A 19606-nucleotide genomic window follows, 5' to 3' on the forward strand; every position below is an offset into this window, starting at 1 on the left:
TAGCAGAGGATGGTTTCGATCCATCGACCTCTGGGTTATGGGCCCAGCACGCTTCCGCTGCGCCACTCTGCTATCTGAAGAACTATCTCTTCATGGTTTCTACAGAAAGCTTTCTGCAGGTTGGCCGTCTTGACTGCTTCATACAGCGCCGTCTAGCGTCTGGTAAAAAAAAAAGTCATTACTATTAAGTCTGTTCTTATTGGGTAGGTCCTCACACAGTAGGCGTTTTTTATTGGTTCACAAGCCACTTTGCCAAAGTAAACCAATAGGCACAAGCGGCGGAGTAAGGCGGGAGCCAATCGCGCCGGAGTTTGTTGGGACGCGCCGGCAAGCCAGCGCTCCGGTTGTCGGCTCCTCAGAGGGAAGGGGCGGTTGGTGTGGCCTCCATTGTTCGGGTTTTAGGGCGCCATGAGGTAAAGGCAGTGGGGGGGCTCTAGAAAAGTGTCGGATGTTGGACCGAAAACTTTGGGAAGGTGGGCCGAAAGGAGTCGGAGAACCTGAAAGGGCCACGTGTCTGTGGGCTGCCCTAAAACCTGAGAACGCCGGGTTGGGGGACGCGGGGAGGTCGGAGAGCGCGGGGCGGGGAAACTTGGGCCTGGGCTGGGGGTGGGGCCCGGAGTGGGGAGGCGCTCGACACCTCGGTCTCGGAGGGGTTTAGGTGAGGGGTGTCCTCAGGCCCCAGCAGAAGCACCGCCATCTAGACTGGGAAGGCTGGAACGTGCCTCATTCATTCTCAATACCAAGTGCTTGTCATATGGGAAATGCCCGCTAAACGTCTTACTACGTTAATGCATGAGCGATCGCTTTAGTCCCTGAAGTGTTAGGGTTGGTGCGTTCCGGGGGTGAGGGGGTATTTCTTGGAGGCGTTCAGTGTTGGAGCCCATCATTATTTGGCGTGGAGTGTGATTAAATTATCCAGAATGGAAGATCATGGGGGTGAGACGGGGCGTTTGGAATGAGGGAATGGGGTCTCTTGGCTTCCAAAGGTAAGTTCAGAGCGATGGAGGTAGGCTGATTTGAAATGATAATGGCCAGTATGGTGGAGATTCCTTCAACGGGTCAAAACAGGTTAAAATCTATTTATACATTTCTAGGGGTGACAGAGGCCGAGGTCGTGGTGGTCGCTTTGGTTCCAGAGGAGGCCCAGGAGGAGGGTGAGTGCCAGTTTTTAGCGTCTCTGCAGTGGTTAGTTTCCATTTCCATCATCTAAACAGGAGTTTGGAGTGGACTAATACCTGCTTTTGTGAGATCCTGCTGTGGTTTAGAAGCATTTCCTTTCATGCTCTCCTGCTAAATGAGTTTGGCCCTGTTATGCTAAGTCACTTGATTTCTGTGGTGAATAAGTTGGACTGTTTTTCTTGTTTTAGGTTCAGGCCCTTTGTGCCACATATCCCATTTGATTTCTATTTGGTGAGTATCTTGGCCCCTTTCACGTGTAGAAATGGAGCTTGGCCACTGTTCACTTGTAGTTTCCAGAAGCCCAGCATCTCCCTGTCAATGAAGTGAAATAGTGGTTGGAGTAGGAAAAGGGATGAGTGACTGGAGTTGGGGTTTTCAGTCAGTTGTGTGTTGCTTTACTTACAAAAACAGTGTAAGCAGGGTGGGGAAGATAATTCCTTGGGTACTCTTAGCAGTAACATGATTATAATCCTTGTTCTGAATAATTAATTCTATCTCTGGCTTATCTGTTAGTATAAAGATAGTGAAAACTTAAATTATGGCTCTTCATTCCAGCTTGTATCCTTGTTTGAACTTCTTAAGGAGTAAAGACAAGTGTTGTAGAATTTTCTATTTTCAGTTTTTTCTGTTGCCACAATCTGTCCTGTATACTATTTTTGCTAAGTAGTTTATGGTGGTTTATTTCTGGCTTAGTGTGAAATGGCCTTCCCCCGGGTCAAGCCAGCGCCTGATGAAACTTCCTTCAGTGAGGCCTTGCTGAAGAGGAATCAGGACCTTGCTCCTAACTCTGCTGAACAGGTACCTTCTTTTGGCTTCCTTCCTGAGATTTCACTAAGAAAGCTAGAGAAGTGAATAACTACTGGTGAGGCTACTGTTATCAGAGCCTAAACTGCACAGCGGGTTGAATTGTTCTTATTTCTCATCATACGTGGAGGGAGAGCACCAGGTGAGTATATAAATAGGTTACATATGCATTCATGTTTTTATTGGGGAATCTATCTTTAGGATCAAAAACTTGTTCTTTTATGACATATTCAAGGCCAGAAGGGTCAGTGTTTTCAAAGCCCTATATCAGTATTGATTTGGCTTGTATGGAAGGGATTAGGGGAAAATATTCAAATTTGAAGTTGCTTGTAATTTTTCACCTTAGGTTATTTTTTGTTTCCTTCTGTTTTTCAGGCTTCTATTCTTTCTTTGGTGACAAAAATAAACAATGTGATTGATAATTTGATTGTGGCTCCAGGGACATTTGAAGTGGTGAGTTTTTGATGATTTAGTCTTAGGAAAGGGCAGCCTTGGTAGTGTAGAAGTTTCCTTGGCTCCTGTCTCTTAATTCTTTTGTTGACTGTTATCTAAAGCCAAGCCTAAAATGGGAAAGTACAGTGGAATTCCTTTGTAGTACTGATTTTGGGGATCACTGTTGGCATCTAGTCATGATGTATCAGGCTTGTCATGTGTGTGTTTGGGGATATGACTTGACCTCTCCTACATCCAAATCTGGGTAATAAGAAGCTGTGTTGTAATTGAGTTCTGAGAGGAACAAGGAGGTCTTTTCACTTCTGATCTTTTCTTCCTGAAATCCCTTTTCTAACAGCAAATTGAAGAAGTCCGACAGGTCGGATCATATAAAAAGGGAACGATGACTACAGGACACAATGTAGCTGACCTGGTGGTAATCCTAAAGATTCTGCCAACATGTGAGTGTACCTCTTTCTGGCCACGGGAGAACATAGCAGTTGGATTTGAAGCATAGGGATCTTTAAAGCCCAAATTTCTCTTCTTTGCACCCCAGGGGACATTTGGTAGTATCAGGAGATGTTTTTGGGCTACTGGCGTCAAGGGGATAGAGGCCAGGGATGCTGCTAGGAATCCTACAGTGCACAGGACAGATCCTACCCCCAACCCCTCCCAAAAAGAATTATCCAGCCCAAAATGGCATTAGTGCCACTGATGAGAAGCCCTACTGTGGGAAGAGGGTGTGGATATAGGAGGATGTGTCCTGTCCTGTTTCCTGAGCCTTCTAATATTTCTGTCCCGGCATTAGCGTCCACTTGTAAAAGTGTTAATTCTGTCGCTTGCCCTTGTTCCAGCCTTGAACATGGGGCAGAATCAGAGTGTAAGGCAGATTTAATTTAGAGATTTATAGAAAGTCTACATAAATAATAACAATGTTCATTATCTCCTTTTCTCTCAATCTAGTGGAAGCTGTTGCTGCCCTAGGGAACAAAGTTGTCGAAAGCCTAAGAGCACAGGATCCTTCTGAAGGTTTGAGTTTGTTGCTGAACATGTCTTTAGTGGTCATAGAAGCCTGGTTTATAGTTAAAAGTACACTTTTAATAAAGTCAGGTCAGGCAAGAAGGAAGAGTGAATGCAGAGTTTTATGTTGGGGAAGTTTTTGCAGAGATCTCCAGTGTTCAAAATCCAGTCAATCTCCCTTACTTTTAAAAACTCTGTACTCTAAATCCTCATTCTGGACTCGGTGTTTTTATTTCTTAGTTATTTTTTTTGAGGAAGGTTAGCCCTGAGCTAACTCCTGCTGTCAGTCCTCCTCTTTTTGCTGAGGAAGACTGGCCCTGAGCTAACATCTGTGCCCGTCTTCCTCTACTTTATATGTGGGACGCCTACCACAGCATGGCTTGCCAAGCGGTGCCATGTCCGAACCCGGGATGTGAACCGGCAAACCCCAGGCCGCTGAGAAGCGGAATGTGCGAACTTAACTGCTGCGCCACTGGGCTGGTTCCTCTTTTTTTTTTTTTCCCCTCCCAAATCCCCCCCAGTACATAGTTGTATATCCTAGTTGTGGGTCCTTCTAGTTGTGGCATGTGGGACGCCGCCTCAGCATGGCCTGACAAGTGGTGCCATGTCCGCGCCCAGGATTCGAACTGGTGAAACCCTGGGCCGCCGAAGCGGAGCGCATGAACTTAACCATTCGGCCAAGGGGCCGGCCCCCTCTTGGTGTTTTTAAAACTATATCTGTTCCTCCACCCACGCACCCCAACCCGGATTTACCTTTGGTAGTCTAATGGAAATGTGAGCATTATAACTTTTGGTTTTTCTTTTCTTTCAGTTTTGACCATGCTGACCAATGAAACTGGCTTTGAGATCAGTTCTTCTGATGCTACGGTGAAGATTCTTATTACAACAGTGCCACCCAATCTCCGAAAACTGGATCCAGAACTCCATTGTTAGTCCTTTTTTTCCATTGCTGGGAAATTTGGGGGAAAGTCAAAATATGGTATAAAGTTACTGTTGCGTTTACTTAGCTTATTGCTATTCCACATGAAACCTCTGGGACCTATGTTTGCCTCCAAACTTTGCTATGTCCCTCTGTAATTTGGAGACAGTTTTACCAGCTTATTAGTGAAACTGTCAGACAGGATGGCCAGGAAAGCAGTATGAGGACTTAAGAAAAAGGTCTGAGGAAATATTTATGGAGGGGGTATGCTTTGGGAGAAAATCATGATCTTGCATGCTTCTAGATTTAGTTTGGGGGAGGAATAGTGATTTGGGGACAAGTGATTTGCTGACCTGAGGAATATGTGGTAGTTTAAGGAATTACTAAGTTAACCTGTCCTCCTTCCAAGTTCTTGGAGTGTGGCAATGGGATTGAATTGCTTGCTTACTAATAGGAATGCTTCATCTTGTCCTGTCATGCTTGTCGTCTAGTGGATATCAAGGTGTTGCAGAGTGCCTTAGCAGCCATCCGTCACGCACGCTGGTTTGAGGAAAACGCTTCTCAGTCCACGTGAGTCCCTCCCTCACTGTTTAAGATAACCCAACCTTCTAATTACAGTGAAAGACAGAATACCCCATACCTCCTCTTACAGGACTTTTTCAGTTGTGATCTTCTGTCTCGATTTTGATTTTTACCTTAAATAAGCAAATTTAGATTGAGAGAAAGAAGAGAATGTGTAGTTCTGGAAATAGCTTCAGCTCCGTACCTCAGGTGTGGAAGGTACATGATCTTACTACCTTTAATCCCTGGGTCTCTTTTACCTTCAGAGTTAAAGTTCTTATCAGGCTGCTGAAGGACCTGAGGATTCGTTTTCCTGGCTTCGAGCCTCTCACACCCTGGATCCTCGACCTACTTGTAAGTAAAGAAGGGCATTTGGAGTTCCTGATCATCCCTATTTAATAGTAGTTACTTTGAAACCTACCAGAATCTGAAATTTGGTGAAGCTTAAAAGAAATCTCATTGGTGGGCAAGTAACCCAATAAAGATTCAACATTTATTATTTCATTGGGTTTTTGGAGTACAGTCATGCATCACTTAACAACTGGCTATGTTCTGAGAAATGTGTTGTTAGGCGATTTTGTAGTTGTGTGAACATCATAGAGTGTACTTAGACAAACTTAGATGGTATAGCCTATGACACCTAGGCTATATGGTACTAATCTCATGGGACCACACTCATATACGCTGTGTGTGGTTGATCGAAATATCATGTGGTGCATGACTGTATTCAATTAAATTGAGTAGTTATTACTGCTCCTGGGTCTTTTTCATTATTGCTGTCATTTCATTAATGTGATAATGGAGAGAAACTACTGAATGAACAGTCATTTCAGAATTGCTTCTGAACCTGAAAATTTTGGCTAGACCTTAATAACCAGTTTTCCTCATGATGGTTAACTTTTAGTTTGTTTGAAGATACACTTGCCACATTTATGGCATACCTACCAGATTTATTATTTTTTCAGGGGCACTATGCTGTGATGAACAATCCCACCAGACAGCCTTTGGCCCTAAATGTAGCATACAGGTATAGCATGTGTTTTTGGGTTTGGGGCTGGATGTAAGCTGTGTGTTCTTTTAATACCTCCCTGTGTTTCAGGCGTTGCTTGCAGATTCTGGCTGCAGGACTGTTCCTACCAGGGTCAGTGGGTATCACTGACCCCTGTGAGAGTGGCAACTTCAGAGTACACACAGTCATGACTCTGGAACAGCAGGTATTAGGACAGCTCTGGAATGGTCTGTTATGCCCCACTCTTGGATGCTCCTGATCAGAAGGCAAAAGGGTCAGGGATTTGAGGGTTCTTACAGACTTTGGTTTTCAAATTAAAAGTTGTCTACATCTCTATTTTTATGAGAATATCAGTCAAATAAAGTATTTTGATTTTCCTTGCAAAATAAGGTACTTAGATTTTCCTTGCTAATTTACCCTCACTTTGCTCCCCTTCAGGACATGGTCTGCTACACAGCTCAGACTTTGGTCCGAATCCTCTCACATGGTGGCTTTAGGAAGATCCTTGGCCAGGAGGGTGATGCCAGCTGTGAGTGACCACTGTGGGTCAAGGGTTCTTTATGGTACTCTGTGGTCTACAAAGAAAGCAGCTCTATGCTACTCAGATGTCTGAATATTTCTGCCTTGTGGATCCTGACTTGTATGCTGGGCTACTTGTCTGAAATCACCTTTTTTTCTTTTAGATCTTGCTTCTGAGATATCTACTTGGGATGGAGTGATAGTGACACCTTCAGAAAAGGCTTATGAGAAGCCACCAGAGAAGAAGGAAGGAGAGGAAGAGGAGGAAAATACAGAAGAGCAACCTCAAGGAGAAGAGGAGGAAAGCATGGAGACTCAGGAGTGACCTTCCCTTGTCTTCACTTCCTTTCTTACCCAAGGGGAAGACTGGAGCCTAAGCTACTGGTCTTTGTACAGTGGCATTTCTGAGGGATAGGGCAGACAGGAAGGGAAACAAAAATGAATTCTATAGAAGGAAGTGTCATTCCATTGGGTTCTGATATTGACGCAGTAGCCAGAAGTCTCCCGTTTATGACCTATGCCATCTATAGTGAAGCAGGATACCAACTTTTCTTCCTAATACTCTAGAATCCCCGGGTCCTGGAAACCTCTCTCAACCAGTACTTTGTTGTTGAAATGTTGTGAACTGTTAGTGTCTAGAAATGTTTTTTCTAAGAAAAATGATTAAAGTACTTCCTAGTAGGGCTCTTGGTCCTGTTTTTCCTGGGTGCCTGACGACCTTGTTTGCTTCCTTTTGCTTTCTAGACTCTTTATTGAAAATGATACTTGAATCTTCATTATAAACAACTAGATCACAATTTGAAGCTGTAAAGTACAAAGACACTTGGAACCTTTCCATATACCAGAGTAAACTAGAATACTGTTTAAGCATTTATTCAATTAAATGGTTCTAGCAACACTGCTACTGTATTCAAGCCAGTGCAATCAACAAAAGAGGGTAGGTGGGTCATTCACCTTGACTTTGCCTTCCTCCAAATTCTCAGTGTAAACAAAGGGAAATGAGAAGTCACAGGGAGCAGACATGTTGCCCAGGTGCCAACAACCACACATGTAACAGGAAGCCCTCCCTGATTAACTAGGCTTGAAGGTAGAGTAGGTGGGCCTTGAATATGTAGCTTTAAAAAAAAATCAAATGTTAGGGCCAGCCCAGCGGCGCAGCAGTTAAGTGTGCACGTTCTGCCTTGGCAGCCGGGGGTTCGCTGGTTCGGATCCCGGGTGCAGACATGGCACCACTTGGCAAGTCATGCTGTGGAAGGCGTCCCACATACAAAGTAGAGGAAGATGGGCACAGATGTTAGCTCAGGGCCAGTCTTCCTCAGCAAAAAGAGGAGGATTGGCAGCAGTTAGCTCAGGGCTAATCTTCCTCAAAAACAAACAAAAATAAAGGTAGAGGCCTCAGCTCATTCTTGGAAGGAAGCAAGAGCCATAATCCATTGGGATCCTGAGTCCTACTGTACACAGGTTTCTTTGGGGCCCCACATAAATGGATCAGACCTAAGTGCTTCAAACACAAACCACAGGGCTGCCTTTTTAATGTCCTAAGGTTTAAGGGAGTCCTGGAGGAAACAAGGCAGCTAGGGAATGGTACTTGTGCTATTCTGAGGCCATGGGCCCATCTTCTGGCCTGTTACTTGCTTGGGGAACCAGGGGGGTAAACTCCTGAATCCAGCATTGCCCTCCTGCGGGCTGTTTCCTTGGCAACACTGTGGTTTAGCCGCCTCAGCCGTTCCTACAAGAAAGATTTGGAATGTAATTAAACTGTTCTGTGAGAGGCCTTAGAACTGTCAACCAGGCGCTGGAAAATACCTTAGGCTTGCTCCATCTCAAGTTAAGTCTTCTAAGGTATATGAGAATGTAAATGACAGCAACTGGGTATTGAGAATAAGAACAGTGAGTTCGGGCCGCCCCGGTGGCACAGCGGTTAAGTGCGCATGTTCTGCTTCGGCGGCCCAGGGTCTGCTGGTTTGGATTCCAGGTGTGGACATGGCCCCACTCGTCAAGCCATGCTGTGGCAGACATCCCACATAAAATAGAGGAAGATGGGCATGGATGTTAGCTCAGGGCCAGTCTTCCTCAGCAGAAAGAGGACTGGCAGCAGATGTTAGCTCAGGGCTAATCTTGCTCAAAAAAATAAAAAATAAAAAAAAAAGAACAGTGAGTTCTATTATGGCTGACACTAGTTCAGTTGACAACTCCTTTTTCCTAAAGACTAAAAATTATGGTGACTTTCATTGTGTTGGGGACTTTGTGACATCCTTGAAAACTGGAGAATACCCTGAGGACTTAGCAGAACAAAGAACCGCTGTTGGTAGGAAATTCTTTTACCTGGGCATTCTGTAGAATGTTGTTGACCAAGACAACTCGTCGCCGGGCATTAAGTAGCTTCTTCACATAGGGGTCGAGATCCAGGGCCACTTTCTGATCCTCATTGATACGGCACAGTTCTGTGGGGACGAAAGAAAGGTGCAACTAACACCTAATGGCTCATTTCTTGTTCTTATGGAAAGCAGGTTAGCATATGGGACAGAAAACACTTTTTAAAGATTTTATTTTTCCTTTTTCTCCCAAAGCCCCCCAGTACATAGGTGTGTATTTTCCGTTGTGGGTCCTTCTAGCTGTGGCATGTGGGATGCCGCCTCAGCATGGCCCGATGAGTGCTGCCATGTCCATGCCCAGGATTCGAACCGGTGAAACCCTGGGCCGCTGAAGCAGAGCGCGAGAACTTAACCACTCCGCCACGGGGCTGGCCCCTGGAAAACACTCTTGTACCCACATGGACCACAGTCACTAAAAACTTAAGAAAGGAGGAGTCTGTTGGCAGCCCTGATGTTCTGGAAGCAAGTGACAGAAACCCAGCCCAGAGGCTGGCAAAACGTAGGTGCTGAAAGTGAGTTGGGGGGCCAGTCCAGTGGCTGGTTAAGTTTGAGCACTCTGCTTTGGTGGCCTGGGGTTCACAGGTTTGAATCCCAGGTGTGGACCTACACACTGTTCATCAAGTCATGCTGTGGCAACATCCCACATACAAAGTAAAGGAAGACAGGCACAGATGTTAGCTCAGGGCCAATCTTCCTCGCCAAAAAAAAAAAAGAAGAAGAAGAAGAAGAAAATGAGTTGGAGGATTCTGGATATTCAGGGATGTTTACTCACCGGAAGCTAGGTTGTCAATTTGTTCCCGGAGCTCTACCTGGCTCTCTCTGCAAAGAGGTACAAGGCCTACTGACAGTTAACGGAACTCAAGCAACCTATTCCCCTACGTGTTTCCCAAGTGCTGGCAGAAGCCAGCCTCCACCCCCTACCTGCGGCCTTCCGCCTTTCTGCCCTGGCGCCAATCAGTTCCCACCTGAAGCCAGCTGGGCCCATCGTGGCCCCGCCCTTTCTTGGTCCCGCCCCGCCCTTCCCTCTCGGGCACCTGACGGCGTGGACGTGAGAGTCGAGCTGCTGCACAGCCGGTCGCAGGAACTCGAGGAGCCCCTCGGCGAAGAGGTCTCGGCCCGCGGGCCCCGCCACCGGGGTCCCTGCCCCGGACACAGCAGCAGAACCAGCCCCCGCCATCGCGAAACGCCTTTACGTCCCCGGAACCTGCCGCGAGGGCCGCCGGGAACTGAGGCTCCGCTGAAGTGCGCCGCGAGGGGGCGCCCGGGAGGTGCGGGCTCCGTCCCAGGCGGTGGGATTTCTGGGAAATGCAGTCTCTGGAGCGAGCAGGGCGGGGAAAAGGGCTGTGGGGCCCTAGGGCTCCCGGGAGTTGTAGTTCTTTATAGTCTTTGAAGTTGTGGGCTCTGAAAATCTCCAGACACCGGGAGCTGGGAAAGGAACCATTTTGGTAGGGTGGGTACTTCTTGTTTTCTCCAAAGATGAAAAATAAATGCTTATATCCCCAGTTGTCTGTAGCTTTCCCATGTTAACTTTATGAGAAAACCAGATTATATTCATAGTATACTTTTGTATTTCTAAATTTGAGTGTATTTTTTTTTAAGATTTTATTTTTCCTTTTTCTCTCCAAAGCCCCCTGGTACACAGTTGTGTGGCTTTAGTTGTGGATCCTTCTAGGTGTGGCATGTGGGATGCCATCTCAGCATGGCCTGATGAGCAGTGCCATGTCTGTGCCTAGGATCCAAACTGATGAAACCCTGGGCCGGCGAAGCTGAGTGCATGAACTTAACCACTCGGCCACGGGGCTGGCCCCCAAGAGTGTATTTTTTTAATGGCGCTAAAATATGCATAAAACTGCATGTGACTATTATTCATCCTTAAAAAGGAATGAAATTCTGATACATGCTACAATACGGATTAAACTTGAAGACTGTAGGGGATCAGAATTCACCACCCCAAAATGTGTCTCTTTGGCTTGATTATTTTTAGGAACGGAAGACTCAGAAAGAAACTTTTACCTTCCTCCTAAGTGCCTGAAAGAATTTAAGATGGAAGGCCTGTCCCAGGGAGGAGCTATCACCATAGCGAAGTATACATATGGTAGACAGGAAAGCACAGGAAGGCCCATTTTTATCAAAGTTCTCTCTCTCTCTGCTCCCGTTGTCTGTAGATGGCCCAGCAAACGTTAGTTTGCCAAACATTAGCTTTTCCATCTCCATATGAATTGCCTTCCTCCCCTTTGAAGTCACAAACCACTACCACCAACATCCTCCTTTGCCTTTAGCTGAAGATGGTATTTAAGGTGGTGGCTTCAGCTATTTTGGCACCTTACTCAGTTTTCCTGGGTTTCCCTCATGTATACATGTAATTAAATTTGTTTGAGGGGCAGGCTCTGTGGCCTGGTGGTTAAGTTGGTGAGCTCTGCTGCGGCAGCCTGGGTTTGTGGGTTCGGACCCCGGGCACAGACCTACACCACTGTCAGCCATGCTATGGTGGCAACCCACATATAAAAAATAGAGGAAGATTGGCACAGGTGTTAGCTCAGCACTAATCTTCCTCAAGCAGAAAAAAAAAAAAAAAACCAGAAAAAGTGATTTTCTCCTGTTATTCTGTCTCATGTCAATTAAGTTCTTAGACCGGCCAGAAGAACCTAGAGGGTAGAGGGGTATTTCTTCCTCCACTACGAGACATTATGCTAAGTGAAATAAGCCAAATACAAAAGGACAAATGTTTTATGATTCCACTTATATGAGGCACCTAGAAAAGTCAAATTCATGGAGGTAAATAAGGTTTTGTCTCTTTATCAGAAGAGCATTGCCAGGGGTGGGGTGGGGGTGGGGGAATGGCGAGGTGATGTTTAATGGGTACAGAGTTTCAGTATGGGATGATAGAAAAGTTCTAGAGATGAGTGGTGGTGATGGTTACACAATAAGGTGAATTTACTTAATGCCACTGAACTGTACACTTAAAAATGGTTAAAGTGGTTTTTTTTTTTTTTTTGGTGAGGAAGAGTGGCCCTGAGCTAACATCTGTTGCCAATCTTCCTCTTTTCGCTTGAGGAAGATTGTCCCTGAGCCAACATCTGTGCCAGTCTTCCTCTATTTTATATGTGCGACACCCCCACTGCGTGGCTTGATGAGTGGTACATAGGTCCTCACTTGGGATTTGAATCTGTGAACCTTGGGCCACTGAAGTGGAGTTTGTGAACTTAACCACTACACCACTGGGTCGGCCCCACTGCATTTCTATATTTTCATTTTTTCCTTCCTCAAAAAACTTTTCTGGGGCCGGCCCGGTGGCACAGCAGTTAAGTTCACACGTTCCGCTTTGGCGGCCTGGGGTTCGCCAGTTCGGATCCCGGGTGTGGACATGGCACTGCTTGGCAAGCCATGCTGTGGTAGGCGTCCCACATATAAAGTGGAGGAAGATGGGCACGGATGTTAGCTCAGGGCCAGTCTTCCTCAGCAAAAAGAGGAGGATTGGCAGCAGATGTTAACTCAGGACTAACCTTCCTCAAAAAAAAAAAGTTCCTTTAAAAAAACAAACAAAAAAAACTTTCCTTAGTTTTATTTCATTTTTCATGGCTTTCCAGAGAATTTATATCTCTTGTTGAATTCTCAACAATAAGCACAGTCTTCTGTCATTTAAGCTCTAATGTGCTCCAGTGGCTCACAGCTCTGTGAGCCATGGGAGAAGGTGTGTGTGCAGAAATGCTCCTGGTTGGGAGGCCGGCCCAGTGGCGCAGTGGTTAAGTTCGCATGTTCTGCTTCTTGGCAGCCCGGGGTCCGCCGGTTTGGATTCCGGGTGCGGACATGGCACTGCTTGGCAAAGCCATGCTGTGGTAGGCGTCCCACGGATAAAGTAGAGGAAGATGGGCACTGATGTTAGCTCAGGGCCAGTCTTCCTCAGCAAAAAGAGGAGGATTGGCAGCAGTTAGCTCAGGGCTAATTTTCCTCAAAAAAAAAAAAAAAAAAGAAAAGAAAAAAAAAAGAAATGCTCCTGGAGGTCAAAGGGGTCCATAGAGATGAATGGGTGCCAGAATATTCCACCTTGAGCTTCATCCTCAGGAATTAAGGAAAAGGTATTTAAATCACTGTGGGAGAGTGGTGGTCAGCAGCTGTAAACCTGAGGCCCTGACTGTGGTAACTTTTGAAGCCTTGTACACTCTTTGTTGTTTATTATATCTGTTTCCCTGTATCTTTCCCTCTAGGGGTTAGAGGTAAATTCTCATGAAAGGCTGGGGGCTTCTTTTGGGAGCAAGCAGCAAGGAAGGGGGTAGCCAGGGCAATTGCAGCCTGCTTCACACTGAGCTCTTCAAAAGAAGCCCAGGGGACAGAGGGAGTGGTGACAGTGTTGAAGAGAAAAGGAAAAAGGGCCAAGTCCTCGAGGCCTGTGTCGCACTGGGAGAGAGGCCGGGGGCTGGCCTGGGCTGGGAAAGGCTGTTGATGGCCCACTGTCCAGACAAGAAGCCCCCCAGTTAAGGCCACAGTCCTTTCAGGTACCTCTTTGAAGTAGGGCTGCTGGACTTAGAAAACAGAACAAATGAAAAACCTGGGACACTAGGTAAATTTGAATTTCAGATAAACAACAAATAATTTTTTAGTATAAGTATCTTATCTGGTAATCCTACTTCAAAGGCTGGTTCTCTGAGCAAAAGCGCTCTGTGTTTCACTTTTATGCTTTCCTTTCCACTTCTCTTCGTATCACCTTGAGTTAGCTCTTATCTCTCAGGGGGGCATTGCAACAGCCTCCCGACTGATCTTCTTGCCTCTGGTCTCTCGACCCTCCAGGTCAGTCTGAAATGACTCTCAAATACCAGTCAGATTACATAAGAACCCTGCTCAGAGAAAATAAGTGCTGAAGGGGACTTTAGAATCCACCCTGCCTTGGTTTCTTGGACACCTCTGGGCAAGGGTCTTACAGAAACCTTGAAGTTTGATAAGAGGTTGAAGGCCAGTGCTGGTTCAATTATTCATTCTCTAAACACTTATCAAGTTCCAGGCATCATGGCACAAGGTATTCAGTGCAAAACGCCCCTCCTCCCTGCTTACACCATATCACATAGCAGTGGCCTCCAGTCCTTGGCTCTCCACAGAGCCTGGAAGCAGCTCTGCAGGAATAGGCTGCACGGGCTCAGGCAGTATAGCCACACAGTGCCCTCAGCCTGGCGGGCTGGCCGCGCCCCACACTCAGTGTGGAGCCTGGGTGGGGCAAAGCGGGTGGTCAGGGTTACCAGAGGGTCCTTCTTGTGGATGGGGGCAGGGGAGGCACAGAATAGTGTCTCGTGATGGCTTAACTGGGGAAGGGGAGCTGAGAGTCAAACTTCTTTGGGCCTCTGTCGAATCCAGGTAAGGGACAGGGATTTCCTGGTCCACCCTGCTTTCTGGGATGTCAGAACTTTGGGGAGCCCTACAATGCTTCAGTGGCGGAGCTGAACAGGGCAGCGTAGGGATGAGAGTGGGGAATGAGTAGGGCAGGCAGTCAGGAGGCCTGAGATTCCAGCTCTTTTATCAACTGGTGCTCCTGGAGAGCTGCCATCCCCACATCCACCATGGGCAAATTCTCTGGTCAGACCAGGATCAGGTCAGACTGTAGGACTCCTGCTTATCACGAAGGGGTCAGAGGATGAGGGTGAGGTCCTGGCCTTCCCAGTGCTGGGGAGTGTGAGGAGGCTGAGAAAGCCCATCTTCTTCTTTAATCTTTCTCATCTAGCTTTCCCCCATCTCCTCTCGCTTCTCTATTTGTTGACTTGGTTTTCCCCCTGAAATGAAATTCCTTTCGAGGATGTGCTTTGGGTTAAAATCAAAGGGCATCCATTGATGTTAAAAGTTTAGGACATCTTGGAGGAACTCTTTTCACCCAGTTCTCTTCCAGATAGCTTTTTCACTGTGTGTGTCTCCCATCCCCGAGTCTTTGGGGTTCCTTGACTCAATTCCAATGTGTGTGTGCAGGGTTCCCCCACACCTCCAACAAGCAATTCTCAGACATCAGCAGGGTGTCTGAGAATTCAACTCAATTCTCTCACTACCTACCCAGAGATAACATCAGATTCCACAGTTTAAGAGTTCAGTTCTATGAGACTGCCCCCCACCCCTTCCACTTCAGATGCCAGTCCTAAGCCCAGGTCGTTACGTGTACTTCTGACCAATGGGCTGTAAGACAGAGGTTCCCATAACTCCCTCCTAGGATTTGATTAATTTGCTAGAGCAGCTCATAGAACTCAGAGAAACATTTTGCTTACTAGATTACCAGTTTATTATAAAAGGATATAACTCAGGAAAAGCCAGAAGGAAGAGATGCGTAGGGAAAGTAAGAGGAAAGGACACGGAGCTTCCATGCCCTCCAGGTGTGCCACTCTCCCCGCACCTCCACGTGTTCACCAACTTGAAAGCTTGGAAGCTCTCTGAACTCAGTCCTTTTGGTTTTTTATGGAGACTTCATTACATAGGCATGATTGACTAAATCATTGGCCATTGCTGATGATTGAACTCAACCTCCAGCCCTTCTTTTTTTTTTCTTTTGTGAGGAAGATTGGTCCTGAGCTAACATCTGTTGCCAATCTTCCTCTTTTCTTTTTTCTTTTCCTCCCCAAAGCCCCAGTGCCTAGTTGTGTATCTTAGTTGTAAGTCCTACTAGTTCTTCTATGTGGGATGCTGCCACAGCATGGCTTGATGAGCGGTGTGTAGGTCTGTGCCCAGGATCAACCCGGTGAATCCTGGGCTGCCAAAGCAGAGGGTGCGAACTTAACCAGTATGCCACCCAGCTGGCCCCACCAGCCCTTCTTCCCTCCCAGGAGGTTAGGGGGTGGGACTGAAAGTTCCAACCCTCTAATCACAAGGTTGGTTCTCCAGGCAACCAGCCCCCATCCTTAGGTGGGGTCCAAAAGCACTTCATTAACATACCTGTCTCCAGCCCTTCTCCCCTCCCTGGAGTTCTGAGGGAGGGACTGGAAGTTCCAATTCTCTAATCACATGGTTAGCGCCACTGGCAACCAGCCCCCATCCTTAGGTTACCTGAGGCCTTTCCAAGAGTCACCTCATTAACACAACAAAAGATACCTTTAGTGCTCTTAACACAGGACATTCCAAAGTTTTTAGGAGCTCTGTGCCAGGAACAGAGTTGAAGACTATATATACTTATAAATCATAATGTCACACCGTGGATGTGTTTAAATCTTGAGCTGATAATCACCTTATGCTTAAAGTGTAAAGAAATTAAATAAATCAAGCCTAAATGGAGAATCAAGTGAATCCTTTAAAGAGGCCTCACAGGGCCTTAGCTGCCTCAGGACCACTGTCCGCCTGCCCTACAGGCTAAGAGGCCCAGGACAGGGGGCCGTTGCCACCATCACAGCTCCCAAACCCGTCCTGGGTCTCAGTCTTCACCCTCAGGTGTTGTTCTGCTGTCCTTGCCCCTGGGCCATGTGGTCAGTCAGGGCCCGCAGCATGCCTGGTTGGATCACTAGACAGGGTGGGGTGCAGGTTGGAGAGCCCACCCAGGCAGGGGCATGGCACCTGGAGCACCTCTCCATTGGCACGACCGACCAGCTAAAATTTGGAGGCAGAACATCAAGAGTATGAAGCTGTGGAGATTCCTAATAAGAGGCTGGAGGTGGTGTCTGGAGAAGGTCCAGGGTCAGAAACCAGACGATATGCCCCCACTGGGGCAACTGTGGTGTGTATGTGAGTGTGTCTGTGGGGAGGGAGAGGGAGCAGGAGGTGAGTCCTTAGAGGAACCTCCTGACGAGATTTTCACGTATTGAGGTATATGGGGTAACTTCTGGTTCAAAACTGATTTGGCTTGAACTAAAGAAGCCAGACTTAAGGCCTATCAAACTTACATTGTACATCTGCTTTAACTACTAAGGAATGCACTCTCTTAGGAATGCATACTTCCCCTCCTACGCCAGGACCAGTACCAGTAACATCCTATCGGTAACGCCCACCTGGTATTCGTCCTTTTCCCAACATCAGGGTCATGTTGACCTGCTAATTTGCAACTGAATACTTCTTTGAAACTTAGATGAATATGTATCCTGGGCGTGTTTAATGTATGTTACTTTGTTCTAAAAATGTATGATTGTACTGAAAAACCTTGCTTCTGCTGAACACTTTCTTCCTTTCTGGAAAATGCCTTCCTGGGTCATAATCCTCAGTCTAGCTCAAGCAAAACTCACCTTATCCCTAGAATGATTACTGGTTATTTTGCATTGACACTCCTTAGAGCAGGAAGTGAGTCCTTAGGGAAATGAAGGCTTGGGCACCCATGCCCTTCCCACATGGCCTGGGGAATCAGTGGGAGGAGAGGTGGGAGAGCGGTGGCTGCAGCGGGACTGACTGGACAGCCCACAGGAAGAGGAAAGGGGACACAGAGGCCAGGCCAGAACTTCTTCCCAGGTGCCAACTTCTCTGGGCACCTTGCCTCCCTTCTAGGAGCCTCCCTCCCAGGCCTGCCCTACTTAGTGCTGGTCTAGGTACTGTTTGGCTGGTGGGGTGATATTAGCTGGAACCAGCTGACAAGGCCCCAGGGAGCCTGGAGGAGGGGAGGAAGGAGCTGCCATTTGGGCTTATGGGAGCTGGAGCCCTGTCCTCGGCCAGCCCCTCTTGCCTGGAGGCCTGGCTCTTTCCAGGGTATGAGGCCATGGGGAGTGGGTAGCTGTGGTGCAGCCTGGCTGGGTTGGATGGTGAGTAGCAGTGCTTCCTTTGGTTCCAGATCCGGCATCATGGGGTCACCACACGGGGGCACTAAGGAGACAGAGCAAGAGCAGGCCAGGGAGCAGCACATGCCTGTGCTTTCCCTCGTTGTGTTTGCTCAGGTGACCCCTGACTCCTTTCTCTTGCTCGAGTAGATATCCCAGACAACAGATAGCTAGGAAACTGCTGAGAGTGTGGCCTTCCCCCATCCTCAAGGCCACTGCCCAGGTTCGGGCCCGCTCTAGTTTTTCTGGACTAACCTAATAGCCCCCATGGTTTCCCAGCCTCCATGGTGGCTCCCTCTAGCCCATCTTCACCTCCCACTAGTATTGTGTTAATCGCCCCATGGTCCTCTCCTGCTTAAAACCCTCAATGACTCCCCACTGCCCAAAGCATAAAGTCCAAACTCTTTAGCAGACAATTAGACTCCAGGCTGCCTGATTTTATCAGTTGCATCTCCCATCCTACCTTGGAGGCCCACTGAATACTCACTCTCCCTGGCATACATGTTCTTGTAGGCTTCTGTACTTTTATATTTGTTGTTCCCTCTACTTGGAATATTCTCCCTTCTCTGTTAAACTTTCCGTTGACTTTCCAGATCCATCTCACCAATCTCTTCTCTGTGTTTCCAATGCCCTTCTAACAAAAAATGTCTGTTCATGTCTGTGCGGCAAGCCCTCTGCAGGTGGTGGCAGAATGAGTGAAAGGCTGACCCAGGAGCGAAGCTGACTCTCCTTGTCCCACTCTACCCGGGAGGCTCACTAGGGACCGAGGATGGCAGAAGTGGGCATAGGCCTCAGATGTTGGGAACTGCAAGTGAGCAGCAGGTGGAGCTGGAGGGCCTGTGACCTTGTGCCCACTGTTGGGAATGAGTTTTTGTGATAGGAAGAGGGGTACAGAGAGGCAGAAAGGGAAGGGGGCTTAGGCTCCAGTGGTCCCCTTATCACCCATCTCCACTGGGACCCTCAAACATCCCTCCCCATCACCGCCTCAGGATGCCTCCATGTCCCCTCACTACCATGTTGAGCCTTGACATTTTCATAGTAGTAAAGATTCACACAGATGCTAGAAACAGTAGCTCCAACCTGGTCTTAGCTCACTACATTGCAAATTGGGCCAGTTCAAGAAACAGGTGTAGTGGTCATGGGGCAAGTCCTTTTGGACAGCGCACTAAGAGCACTCAGTCAGCAGGGTGGGGTGGGGTGGGATGGGAAGCACTCGGGGCAGGGTGAGCCTGAGCTGGAAGTCTAAGCTAGGAGAGAGGGCAGCCAAGGCATACCCAGCACCTTGGGAAGCTCCCCTTTCTCAAGGACCCAGGTATTCTGGCCCCAGCATCTCTTCCTTAGCCCAGGGGATTGAGGCATACAGGCACTCTGTCCTGAAACAGACTCCTGAAAGGATTTCATCAGGGCATGAAGGGGCCGTGGTAGGAGTGAGGTGTCAGCGTCAGACACTTCCATCTTGTGCCCCTCTCCCCATTTCCTGAGTCCAACACTTCGTTCTTCTCCTGGAACCTGGCCAGAGTGCAGGGCAATCTCCAAGGGAAGACAGGCAGGGCACGGGCATAAAGGTATGTGAGCTGCAGTACTGGAATGGGGCACTGTGAGAGCTGGACCGCCCCTGCTGGAGGCCCCCATCGGGGCCACTCCCCCTCTTGTCCAGCTAGGTTCCCTTTTCCTCACATATGCTCCAAAGCTCTTGGTGCCTCTCACTCCTTTTCCTACAGAGGATCTCAGTGGATTATCTGGAGTGGGACCTCAAAAATCACCACATTAAAAATTTTCTTTGGGCAACTGCTAAGTAAAAAAAGTCGTATTTGGAGGCACTCACCTGTTATCTACCTTGGGGGAGAGGCAAAGTATTTGGGAAGAGGGAGAGGGCTAGGGAAAAATTCCAGAGATGGGTCATCCAAGGCTGTGTGGTTGAACAGGGTAAGGAACCCACTCACCTTGCAGCTCCCTCCCGTTCTTTCTTCCCAAAGGTGTCCTGGAAGCCCTGGGAGGTGCCTGATGCAAGACAGTGAAGTTTGCAAAGGATAGCCTGCCGACTGCCAATTAGCACCTCCCTCACAGAAGCCTTGGGGGCTGACCACAGTCTGGG

At 47.7% G+C, this 19606-nt stretch overlaps 2 protein-coding genes and 1 non-coding gene across 3 annotated transcripts; 1 reads left to right on the plus strand and 2 right to left on the minus strand.

The window, feature by feature from the left end:
• TRNAM-CAU (transfer RNA methionine (anticodon CAU)) lies at nucleotides 1-72 on the minus strand. The gene has a single exon. It is a non-coding gene; the product is annotated as a tRNA-Met (tRNA).
• A 253-nt stretch (nucleotides 73-325) lies between these two features.
• On the plus strand, nucleotides 326-7126 carry ILF2 (interleukin enhancer binding factor 2). The gene is made up of 14 exons (XM_046682477.1): nucleotides 326-413; nucleotides 1095-1154; nucleotides 1368-1410; nucleotides 1873-1977; nucleotides 2359-2436; nucleotides 2774-2876; nucleotides 3379-3444; nucleotides 4247-4363; nucleotides 4846-4924; nucleotides 5182-5269; nucleotides 5881-5942; nucleotides 6015-6129; nucleotides 6363-6453; nucleotides 6608-7126. The coding sequence occupies exons 1-14, from the start codon at nucleotides 409-411 to the stop codon at nucleotides 6766-6768; spliced, it is 1173 nt and encodes a 390-aa protein (XP_046538433.1). The 5' UTR covers nucleotides 326-408; the 3' UTR covers nucleotides 6769-7126.
• An 819-nt stretch (nucleotides 7127-7945) lies between these two features.
• On the minus strand, nucleotides 7946-10047 carry SNAPIN (SNAP associated protein). The gene is made up of 4 exons (XM_046682478.1): nucleotides 9853-10047; nucleotides 9591-9637; nucleotides 8769-8887; nucleotides 7946-8172 (listed from the first exon to the last, which is right to left on the minus strand). The coding sequence occupies exons 1-4, from the start codon at nucleotides 9993-9995 to the stop codon at nucleotides 8071-8073; spliced, it is 411 nt and encodes a 136-aa protein (XP_046538434.1). The 5' UTR covers nucleotides 9996-10047; the 3' UTR covers nucleotides 7946-8070.
• Between the last annotated feature and the right edge of the window lie 9559 nt (nucleotides 10048-19606).

This window comes from Equus quagga, chromosome 13 (genome assembly GCF_021613505.1).
Source record: "Equus quagga isolate Etosha38 chromosome 13, UCLA_HA_Equagga_1.0, whole genome shotgun sequence".
Lineage (NCBI taxonomy): Eukaryota > Metazoa > Chordata > Mammalia > Perissodactyla > Equidae > Equus > Equus quagga.